General features: G+C 39.4%; 1 protein-coding gene across 2 annotated transcripts in view; it reads right to left on the reverse strand.

Moving 5' to 3' along the window:
• Positions 1-12511, reverse strand: part of NBAS (NBAS subunit of NRZ tethering complex) — a 269220-nt gene that overhangs the window by 19258 nt on the left and 237451 nt on the right. For both annotated transcript variants that reach the window (XM_019751941.2, XM_074331709.1), the window contains 2 exons: positions 3938-4077; positions 228-372 (listed from right to left, as the gene is read on the reverse strand). In XM_019751941.2, the coding sequence (XP_019607500.2) occupies positions 228-372; positions 3938-4077 (285 nt within the window). The remainder of the gene's footprint in view (positions 1-227; positions 373-3937; positions 4078-12511) is intronic.

The following is a 12511-nucleotide window of genomic DNA, read 5'->3' on the forward strand; positions in this document are numbered from 1 at the left end:
CAAAGGAATACTACTTCAGAGCACGAGCAAGGAGAAAAGCACCTCCGAGCATCCTTTCAGCATTGGTTTTCTTCAGTTGACCTGTTACAAATTGTGGGCCTCTACCTACCGATAACCTGAGCTAAATGCTCTTCAAGTATAGTCATAACTGATAACTGCTTATAATAGAGTTTGGATATGGAAAAGGATGACCCCCCCCCCCCCCCACCCCCCGAAAGCCCACTCACCGCTGCGGGGAGCATCTGCTTGGTGTTATACAAAGAGCGACACATTTTCAAAACTTCATTCCCCAGTCCCTCCTTGTTCTCCGCTGTACTTCTGCTCAGCATCCTCGTACCTAGTCTCACCCAAGGATTATTCGTTGTGCTGGTTCTAAGGGAGGAAAATGCAAGGCACCGGAAGTGATTAAAGCTGAAACATTTGCAACAAGACATCTTAAAATAGGGTTGCATTTTTGAACGATGTTTGCAATCGCGAAGTGTCACCCTTAATAGCAGGTACCTCTTACTACTTACTACCTACTGGCAGCTTTTCTTTCTCATGTGACTATGACTCTGGGTTCAGGGCAGGACTAATGACAATCAGGGCCGTTCAGAGGTCAGCGTGGGAGCACATGGCGAGGAAGCAAAGGACTAGCAGTAGGGAGCTCAGGTTTTGAGCTTCACATAGTTTTCTTGTTTCTGAAACATAAAAGCACACGAAGTGTGCCCTTTGTTTCCTTTCTCTGGCTGCCACGACTCCCTGTCTCATAAAATACATCATGATTTACATTTCAAGAGACAAGTTCCAGGTACATGCATTCCATGGCCCCAGGAACAGGGCACTGGTTTTACTTACCATATTATACAATAATTTGACTGCTTTATATTAAGAGTGTTGTCTCATTAACACAGTTCTAGATTCTAGACACTGAACACCTCAAGATGGTCCTTTCCTGGGAAGGATTCATTCCTTGCCCCTGAGAAAAACGTCAAGTGCAACAACGACAAGGGGATGGATGTACAACACCAGCCTTTGTGTCTCAGCTCAAACTAACAATCTGTGAGGACAAGAAACACTGCTTATCTCAAAGTACAAAGCTCTGACTGGCTGACTGGGGAGTCTTCTCACACCCAAGGACTAGCCCTCTGCTTTTTTCTTTCAGAGTCTGAATTCAGCTCTCCTGGGTTTTCTCTGACCGGCTGCCTCACCGCGGCAGACATACTGTTCTGCCAGCACGACCCGCCCCGCTGGGCAACGTGCCCTTCATAACAATCAGCATGGATTTTTCACCAGCCGGTTGTGATCCACTGGAGAGAGACTATGAATCTCCCACAAGGACAAATCTACTCTCCTTTCCATGCATTTTCCTGTAAGGGACTAAAACTAAAACTCTAAAGTTGATACTATTAAACTAGCAATCACGGATGAAGCAAATTTCTTAGTTTTTAACTTTATTGTGTTGACTGGCAACATTCAGTCATTGTCACACCATTCCCTCCCTCCTGCTTTTTCTTCTCTTCCCCCCAGCACTATTTTGTCATTTTTATTTCTGTTATTCAAAAGTGCTGAAGTCATACATTGGATTGCCTGGGGGGGAAAAAAGTACTCAAACGTATATTTGAGAACTTGTTTTTAAAGTATCCCGTCATATATTCTCCTGTGGTAAAACACCAATTTCAGTTGGAAAAGCAGAAACAGAAAGGTTAAACTCGTCCTCTGGTTATCTCTTAGAGGAGACACGACAGGCAAGAGAGGTTAAGTTGACTGGTAATGCTCTGTTCTGGTGCTACTGATTTCATAAAAAAGGACTGTAACATTACAGGTTAGCAATTTACAAATTTCATTTCATATGTGACTACAAAAGAATACACCATTAAAATTAACTGTTTTTTGTCTACAGAGGTATCAAATGTTTTAAATGCAATTGTTTTAAGTGAAGCTGATTTTGTTTCTTGCGGGTGATTTGAAGTGTTCTAAAAGTAAGTGTAAAACTACAGTTCACTGATCTAGAGCTGCCTTATTTTGAATTTGAAACACTCTCTTTTCACTGCTCCATTTTGAGTGTATGAAGAAATCTACATTCAGCCCTAATGACTGTCTTAAACAGTAAGGCACTGTTGACAATCTAATCAGTGGGGCCTGCATCTACTTCGCATTATCACCATCACCAAGAGTTTAGAAACTGCTTCCCAGGCCCCAGTGAAGAGACTTTGTCTCAGCAGGTCAACATGGGACTCCTACGTCCGCCAAGACAGCAGGGACCCAGATGGAAATGCTGTTTCAGTGCATTGAAGGTTTCATGACGTGAGCACCTGCACTACAGTTTCACACAGTGAAGCTAAGAATCTATTCTTAAAAGCTACATGGCCAGCATGCCATCTAGAACCCAAATGACAGAGGTCTAAGAAAGGGTTGGTTTTCTTCTTTCTGAAAACATTTGGTTTAAAAAAACAAAATAAAACACCACCACTCTTCAGAAATTCCTGAACAGTCTCATCCTGGGGTTGAGGTACAGAGTCTTTTCGGTGTTCTCTAGTGGTCCGAGACTGCACGCAGAATCATTCCTTCTCAGGAAAACCTCTCACTTCTGACCTGCGCAGATGTGTGGGGAACACAGTGCCTGCCGAGTGTGGGAGGAGCGAGGTGAGTCCTAGAGCAGCAGGCCTTTGCCCAGAGGCCCGGGTGCCAACAAGCAGCAGTTCATGCCAGACCACATATGTGCTCTGAGGAGCTCTGACCACGTCTTCCAAAGGAATCCTTGGCTGACAGCACAAGGATGGGACGACTACTCCACGCAGCTGAGTGGCAGCTGCGAGCTCAGCATGACCAGGAGGAAACATAGGCTGTGAAGGTAGCCAGAGGTGGGTTAGGACTCTGCCTCCTCCACTTATTCGCCATGTGAGGCCTGAAGATATTTAACTTCTGACCTTCAATTTCCTCCTCATCTGTAAAATGAGGTAACATCACCTTCCTGTGTAGGTTTGCTGTGTGAACTGATCATACATGTACATGTAAATTGCACATAACATCGTGTATTCTCAATAAATGGGAATTATCAATTTATTCCATATGGATTCTCAAGTTCGCATTGTAAGCCATGTTAAAAGAGAGTCAAAAAATGTCCTGGCAGAAAAAAAACTGGAATGAAATTATTTTGTTGACAACATAAGTCAGATATTATCAAGCATTGTCTGATATTATTGAATAAAATATTTGGGTTTAGGAGCAAGAAAAAATGGAAAGAAACCAATATTTTAAAAAAGCAATTTTAATTATCTACCCAAAAAATCTGAAAACATCTGTAAAGATGTATGTATCCCTATGTTCATCACAGCATTCTTCACAGTGTCCAAGACATGGAAACTAAAGTGTCCTTCAATAGATGATTGGATAAAGAAGAGGTGGTATATATACACAACGGAATATTACCTGGCCATAAGAAATGATGAAATACTGCCACTTGTGACAACATGGATGGATCTTGAGATTATCATGCTAAGTGAAATAGGTCAGATGGAAAAAGTCAAGAACCATTTATGATTTCATGCATGTGGGATATAAATCTGAAAGCAACAAATAAACAGGACAGACAAATGAAGAAACAAAAACTCATAGACACAGACAACATTTTAGTGGTTACCAGAAGGTAAGGGGGGAGGAGGGTGGTAGAAGAGAGTAAAGAGGGTGAAATATACAGTGACGGAAGGAGAAGTGACTCTGGGTGGTGAACATACAATGTGATATACAGGGGATGTATTATAGAAATGTACACTTGAAACCTGTATCATCTTACTAGCCAATGTCACCCCAATAAATTTAACAAAAAAGCTTGTCAAAAAAATAAAAATTTAACCTGAAAATTTTTTTTTGTTTTTCTTTCATTTGGCTCTTTTGAAGGTACTGAATTTTCAAAACCACAGAAACAAAAGAAGTCTAATCATATGTGAATACTTACACATATTCATGACTCATAGGTGGCCAAGCTTGCAAGAGCAAAACCAAGTGCTGAAATTCAACCTCTTGGTGACTGGACTCCAGGAGCTCCGTAAAGAGAGAGAAGCGGTTCTCTTCACTTTCAATGTCACTTACGTCCACCTGAAAGTTGACATACACACTTGAAACTGATGGAAAATGTTGCTGAATTGGTTTACAGAGAATTCAAAAAATTTTTTATTGTGATTAAACAATTGTTTTGAAAAATTTTACAAGGTGTTGAGGAAAGATTCAACAAACCCGCCCACAAACCAAAAGAAAAAAAACCTTCAAAAGCTCCATGCCTTACCCATTTCAAACCTTTAAGTTAAAAATTGTTTAGAACAAATCACAGGAAGGTTCTTGACATTCTTTACCAAAAAAAAAAATTAACACGTAGATTTCCACAGAACTGGCTTATTGACATTCAATATGTTAATTCAAATTACTGAATTGTTTTATGTGAAATTATAAGAGTTCACCATACTAAACATTATCAGGATTTTTTTAGTTTAAATTACCCTAAATGCATTTCTAATTTTCAGTTGAGCATTATTATTGCTAAGTCTTCATGTTGTCTAGAAAATTTCTCTAATTTGAAATTAAAGATTTTACTAAAATACATTTGTCATATGTTTTGGGTTGTTTTCTCCTACAATCACATCTACATTTCTAATGTAAAAGTCTTGGTCAAACAAAGAATATTCATTTTTCCTGTCATGGAGTAACCAAATGACATTCCTTTTACATTGAGGTAGTCCTAAAACAAATCACATCTTCAAAACCTCTGTGGATAAAAAGGTTTGTTATTTTAAGTTAAAAGGCAGTTTTCAATTAAAACCAAGCCAAAAGCTAGTTCTCATTTCCCAGGCTCTCTTAACATAAATTCTCTATAATTGGGAAACTAAGATTCAGATGATAATACTTTGAAAGGATAATGACAATGGATGGTTCTCTATATATTTGCTTAATTGTCTACACTAATGCATGTTTCCAAAACATGTAATTTAATGGTCATTCTGGCTCTGATCCCATGCAGCCATCTGAAAAAGTCATGCTATGAATTCTGCATTTTCACAAAAAAGTTGACATGTCCTATGAAGATACTGGTAATTACTATGGGAAGTGCTGCTCACCCAGGGACTGGTCAGATCCTTCAAAACCTGCGTTAAAGCCTCATGTCATTCTCCCATGGAATAACTGAAGCATTTTATGGTTTTGAAATAATTTTATAATCCAATAAGTCAGTTGGCCTTTACAGAGCTTTGTGTAGAGAACAGCACAGATATTATTAGCCTCACTTTACAGATGAGGAAACAGGCTTATCTGTCCTGGCAACATAGCTAGCAAGTGGGAGAGCTAGTATCTAATTACAATCACATCGGGATGTCCTGAAACTAGGAGGCTCAATAACCTAAGCAGGCTTTGAGTTTGGTCTAACTGGCCGTTTGCCAATAGTCTCTTGCCTCTTTATAAAGAAATGTTAAAAAATAAAATCTCAGACTCAAGACATCCCTCTGTTGTCAAGGGACCCGACCACCCGTGGCCCATGTGCAGCCTCGGGGCCCCTTAAAATCTCTGCATGCCATCATGCACACTTCCGCCTCCTGAATTCTGACGTTTCCTCTGCCCAGCACCTTCTTTCTCCAGGTATCTGTGCGGCTCATTCCTTCATTTGCTTCAAATTTCTGAAATGTCACCTTACCCGAGAACAGACTGCGTAACGACCCTACCTGAAGTAGCATTCCCCACCCCATTTTTCTCCCTCACCTGTTTTTCTATTTTCCTTTTTAGCACTCACAAGTCCCAGTGCATTACATGTTTGTTTGTTTATTGCCTTTCTTCTTCTGTTAGAACGGAAACTCCTTCAAAACAGAGACTTGTATTCGTTCACTGGTTTATCCCCAATACTTAAAAGATAACGCTTGATCCACAGTAAATGCATACTAAGCACTCAGGGAGTGAATGAAATAATGAATGGACATACAAAGTGAATGAAGCTAATTCAGCATTCATAAATATTTTAGCACAGAGCGATATCAACTATTCACAGAGTTGCCATAAATTTTTGGCTGTTGTTGTTTTATTAAAAATAAACATAAGGTTTAGTTAGATGCCACCAAGAAGGAAAATACTTCAAGTCCTAGAAATGGCAAATTTATTGATATCATGTATCGACTACTGATGCCTTGTTTAGGTGTATGATTTCAATAAAGCCCCTCTCTGTGAGTCTTAGTTTTCCTTATCTGAAAAATGAGCTCCGAAAATCCTTGCAGTCTCGGGAGTTTGGAGGTGCTTGCAGGTCTGCAGCTGGGAAAAGGGTTGGTAAATGGCTGCTCTTTTCTTCCTGAGTTAAAATCTAAGTTTTCACAGAGTTTATTTGTGGAAAAGGTTTTACATGTAAAACATATGTTAAAACAATTGAATGATGTGGCTCCCGTGTTCCCAGCAGCGTCAATATTCCAGTTTCTATAATTAGCTGCAGTTTAATGAATAATAATAAGTTTTTCCTTTACACAAAATGCAGAGTGTATACAGGTTATTTGCTGGAGACCACGAGAAGGAAGAGATTAGGAAAAAGTGATTCATGCTTTCAACATCAGTTAGATTTCTTTCTTTTCAGAAAAGGGTAACAGCCTGTAAATTCTAAGGACATTACTGTCAAAAGAAAAGGAAAGAGAAAAGAAACTATAAATTAAACTTTTACATGTTTGCTTTTATATTAGTGTACAAATAATAGTTTCCATTGCTACAAAGTGTTTAGTGATAAATGTCTTTGTATAACGCCTTTCTCATGTGCACACAAACTTTTTAAGAGCATGTCTTTGTCAGGACACATTTTCTTCTGAACGCTCACTAATCATTTCAATTATTAGTAATTTACTTTTCAGAGCATTGGCCCCCCATGTTTAAAATATAAATGTGAAAATACAGTAATTTACACAATCACCCATTTTGTGCATGCACACTGCCACACTCCCACGTACCATGAAGGATTTCAAATTGTTAGGTTACTCAGCTCTTAAGAAAGCAGTTTTAAATTCTCTACCAATGTAGCTACGAAAGCTTTCCCTTACGAGAAGAAAATGGGCCTGACAATGGACTCGAGCACGTGCTTAACACATGATAAAGAATACACTTTGCTGGATAATCATTATATACTTTGATATACATGTCTCTTTTCTAGGAAGTAATGCAGTCCATATTAAAATACATATCCCAAGCATCTGAATATATTTCATAAAAGTATGAGAAGTATAGAGAAGTGACATAAGTGCCCAAACAACTATAATGTGAAACGACCCCAGAACGTAATTTGACATGGAGGAAAAACTACCTGTAGGTGGCTATTAAATGCTCCAACATACCTCCTCAGGAGACTGTAAAATAAATGATAAACGGCAGTTTGATCAAATAAGCAGCTTTCAAAAGAATGCTGATTAAGTCCAAGTAACACAGAAAAATGTTTATTTTGGAGACATTCTTGGACCTTTTTGAGGTGTCATTTCCTCTTCTGTACGATGAAGGTAGCATATATTTATATGATGGTTGTGAATATTGAATAAGAGAATGTGAATTAAACAGCCAGGAAAGAAACTGGCAGATGTCAGGCACACAATGATATTATTTATATTGTCAACTATATAATATGCTATATACAAAAAAGTAGAAAGCCAGATGCGTGCTATGCTTTCTTCTAATAAGAATTATGTCTATAGACTGGACAGGACAGAAAAAGAAAACAAAGAAATATGGCCATTTCAGGGTAACAGAATCGTGGGTTAACTTTATCTTTTAACATTTACTTGTGTAATGAACATAGTATTTAAAATGACTCTTAAGCATTACCTTCCACAGATTAGTGAAAATAAACTTGAGAGAAATTGCCTTTTTTTTTTTTTAACTATATTTTCTTTATTTTTGTCCTTTTCCCCAGTGGAAACAAAAGGCACATATACCTCTTTTAGTACCTCCGTCCTTTTCCCGGTGAGCTGGGGGTGAAAATGTCCAATATTTTACGAGCACTGTGTAGATTTCATACTGACACCACTAACTATACATCATAGGACAAAGGGCGAAATTCAAATGTGACTCAGACATAAGAGTATCTCTTTCCCTTTTGTCTCTGAAAGCAGTATGTCTTTCCTCATTGAATGAGGTGACTTTAGTCCTTGCTGTATGTCAATTTGTCAAGTAGCTGCAGCCTCCTTATCAGACACAGTCACTGTCCTTGAGAAAGTGGACTGAGTCACTGCTTCTCAGACGACAACAGCTTTCACCTTAAATTTCTCTGTGGCTGCTGGACGTGAACAGAACTCTCTTAAATTGAGGCACCTCCCCTGAAATCTGCCTACAGGCACTGACAGCTTATTTTACCTGCAGGTATTTGTGGATGTGAAATAGGTGTCAATGCAGATAAAAGTACTGTATAAACAGAAAATCATTACCAACATGGAGAGGATTATTATTGATACTAGTGATGTTAATCACTATACTGTCTTCCATACGAGTTGATGAGCTGTTAGGCTGCTTCTATAAGGGACTCACGTGATGACGCTTGATTTAAAGTTGCCAAGTAACTGCAATTCCTTTCATGAACACAGTAAGTCAGACTGAGCTGTCTCTGTATGCAGGGCTTCAAAACACAAAACAAACAAAAATCCCTCCTTTGATAGATATACAGAAATATAAAAAGACGACAGAGCTGATTTCTAGGATGCTGGACCCTGTCTGTAAAGCTACCCCTTTAGTAAGGTTTCAGGTGGCCAACTCTGTCTGTTGTGTCCACTGGGTCCAACCCAACTCTCTGGTGAAGGAAGTCAAAGTTTTAGAAAACCAAACAGTCATAAACTGTTGGGCTCTGTCATACGCTGGTGGATTACCCCAGCAATCTAAGCAGTATTTAGACCCATGCCTGGTACATAGTAAATACTCAAAAAACAGTATTGTAACTAATAAGTATAGTAATTAGTTATTATTAGACAAGAAAATATCAACAGAACATAAATTATGATCATATCCATTTCTGAGTATGAGTTTTATTAAATAGAAAATATAAAATTATGGAAATAGCACCAAAGTTTAAATACTTAAAGTTAGGTAGCTATTTTTTGACAGATTTTTCCACTTCTACAGCAAAGAACTAGAGGAGATATAGGTACTGGGAGAATTTCATAAGTACTCCGTCTTGCACTGCTTGTAATAAAGGCAGAATGTGCTGTTGAGACAGCCTGAAGATTCAAACCACCTTCCCCAGCCCATGCGAAGGGTACGAGGTCTGCCATGGGAAGGGTGTCCTGATAAGGAAAACAGAAATGAGGGCACGACCATATGCGCTGGTGCACTTCAACAAATACGTATTTCCACTTGGCTAAATATAATATGGGACTTTTTTTTAAATGAGACGCATGATAGAGGAAAATACTTTGTGTTAAAATAAGAAGAGAAAGATGTTGCCTTACAAATTTTTCCTCTAGGACAAATAACTAGTCATGACATAAAATAATAATAATAATAATAATAATAATAAGCCCCTATAAATACATGTGTGTCTAATTTAAGGAGCTGCTGTTGAAGCTTCTGTTTTAAGGCCAGACTTTGTTTTTTAGTTCAAGTTGATGAAATATTAATAGCATAATTCATGGAGCTGGAAAGTTTTCACTGTAGTATATCATTCACACTCAGATTTGAATGTTGGCCATGCCACTTAACAGCTCTGTGACCACGTGAAAACGGAGGTTCTCTGAGCCTCAGTGCTCTCATATGTAACAATAAGGCAATAATACCTAACATATCATGTTACTTTGCGAATATAACATAATATAACACAATACGTAACATAATACAATGCACCATCCATACAGACACACACACACGTTCTAGGTACCTAACCTGGAGTTAACACTGAGTCACTATGGTGGCTCTTAGTACTGATAGTTCATTATTACACATTGTTCTGCCTCATTCCAGCATTGAGATACTTCGCAAATGTCATGTGTTGAGTGGAGTGAGAAGATCACCTACATCAAAGGGTTATTATGAGGCTTAAATGATGTAATATACATTCAAAGCTTCATGCCTGGTGCCTAGAAGGCCCTAAAAAAAACATGAAAACTAACAGTACATGTAGCATCATCTGTAGCATCTTTTTAGCTTATGTGAAAACAGATTTTTGCTGTAACATTCAGTTTTTATTTTGACTCTAATTTTTTTATTCCAGTTAGAAGGCATCCAGAGAGACTTCTGCAGCACAGAAGAAAATGGTGGCCACTGAATTATGTGGCTTCCTATATATTCTATATATAGAAAACCTATACATCCTCCAAAACAATAAAGAACAAGAGCAAATAAATCTCATATATTCAGCACAATTACTGGCTGGGAATATCCAAACTTGCAAATATCATTAAGTGTAAAAGAAAAACCACAGATGTGATCCTGCTGCTTCTCGGCGTCTCCCTTCCACGCGGCCTCGGCACCACCGAGGGAAAACCTGCACAGGCCCGGGGCTCTCCTCAGTCTGGCCTGCTTCTTTGCAGTTTCGCCTCTGGTGGCTTTGCCTTTACTCCCGCACTACTGGCAGCTGCGCTGAGCTCAGTGCAAGCCCCGCTCCGAGCAGTCTCCGCTACTGCCTCCAGCAGAACCGCTCTGCCCTCCGCAAACCCACGCGCTTTTAGCCTATTTGCTTCTCGGTTCCCACATCTGTGTCCTCCACCCGATTAGGGGCCCCACACCAAGGGGGTCCATTTATCCGGACTGGAGTTAGAACATTGCATGTTATTATCCCATTTAACCCTCACAACCACTGTATACTGTTTCCATTTCATAGACACAGAAACTAAGGTTTGAGAAGTTTAGCAGCTTTTCCAAGGTTGCGGAACTAGTGAGTGGTGAAAACTGCGATCTGAATGCAGGTCTGTGTGGTGAAGAGCCCAACACTTTACTACTAATTGCCTCGTCTCTTTTTCTATTGCCAGAGTGAAGAGCATGTAATCTGAGCCCGAAGAACCTTCGTGAATATGTCACCGAGTGTTCTTGTCCAATAATGTGGCACTTCTCAGAATGTTTGAACGGAGCAGCTGCTAACAGACACAGCGCTACGTATCACAGTGAAAAACCCTAAAAGATGAAGCAATGATTTCTGTTCTCTGAGCAAACTCACGACTTCAGGCCTAATCATATTCAGCCCATGTAAATCCACAGTGGAAAGAGTAAAAGCCCAGCAGAACACACTTTCTGGAGGCCACGTGTCAGTGCTGCCAAGCGGGAAGAAGTGTGGTACTGGGCCAGAAACACAGGCTTTGGGACCAGGCAGAAGTGGGTTTGAACTCCAGTTCTATCATTCACAAGCGGTGCAACCTTAAATAGGCCGCAGGGCCTGATGGAAGCTCAGAGACGGTGGTGAGCACCTTGCAAGGCTGTTTCAAATGTGCACTCACTCTACACTCCACAGCCCCTCTCCTCTCAGTGGTGCCAGTGACGGGAGGGCAACGCTTTAAAAGACAGAACCCATTACTTATAAAAAGAGACTCTCGAGGTCTTCAAACACTTGAAGGACCCTGTAAATATTGGTGCTCTCTCTACTTTAATCATCTTAGGTAAAAAGGCACACGGAGCTCTAGTCTAACATTTCAGATCTTCTGCTCCCATCTGAACAAATATGTGTACGTGTACGCTTCCACAGGAGAAGCAACTGTCTGGTCAAAAATCACTGTCAGCAAATTATGGCAAATTAAACAGTATCAACCTAAGAGCAGCAGGCCGCTCCGTCAGGGAACCTCTCTATTATTCCAAGCAGACCATTCTGCTCGCATGCGAGGGGGGAGGAAGCGGCGTGGGCTAGTCCTTCATCCTTCATGGCGAGAACATCAGCCTGAGTGTCAGGAGTCCTGGCCCTGCCATTTTAAAGGTGATTTTGGACACGATTTTAAGATTTAATATTCATTTATTCAACAAATATTTAATGAGTGTCTGTAAGATCCCTGTTCTCATGGAATTTATATTCTAATAGAAGAAGATACACATCATATAACAAACAGATACAAGGATAGGTAGGTAGAAGTTAGCAGATAGTGGGTAAGTGATCAGAAGAGAATTAAAAGGGTCATAAAATTGATTGTGACGGGGTCACTAATTTAGGAGGCAGTCATTTTAGAAATGGTGACATTTAAGCTAAAAATCTGAGGAAGTAACTTCCTTTCTGGACATCCATCTCCTTTTCTATAAAATATAATTACGGGACTGGGACGCTTTTCAAAGTCTCCTCTAGTTCTACGAATCTAATTTCATGCCTGTTAGGGATATATTATATGTATGTGTGCACATATATTTTTAACATCATATATTATTGTACATTTGATTACGCAAATCATACATCAGTGAGTCTTAGCTTTGAAAACAGTTAAGGTAACAATAAATTCTTTGCAAGGAACTAAATATCACTTCGCATACTAAACTTTTCTGTTATTCTTTGAGCTCTGTCTGACAAAGAAGTGTATTTTTTCGGTTTTTGGGATTTTTGGCAAATGAAGCCAAACTGGCCTCTGACAGAAAGGGT

This window comes from Rhinolophus sinicus, linkage group LG05 (genome assembly GCF_036562045.2).
Source record: "Rhinolophus sinicus isolate RSC01 linkage group LG05, ASM3656204v1, whole genome shotgun sequence".
In the NCBI taxonomy this organism is placed as follows: domain Eukaryota; kingdom Metazoa; phylum Chordata; class Mammalia; order Chiroptera; family Rhinolophidae; genus Rhinolophus; species Rhinolophus sinicus.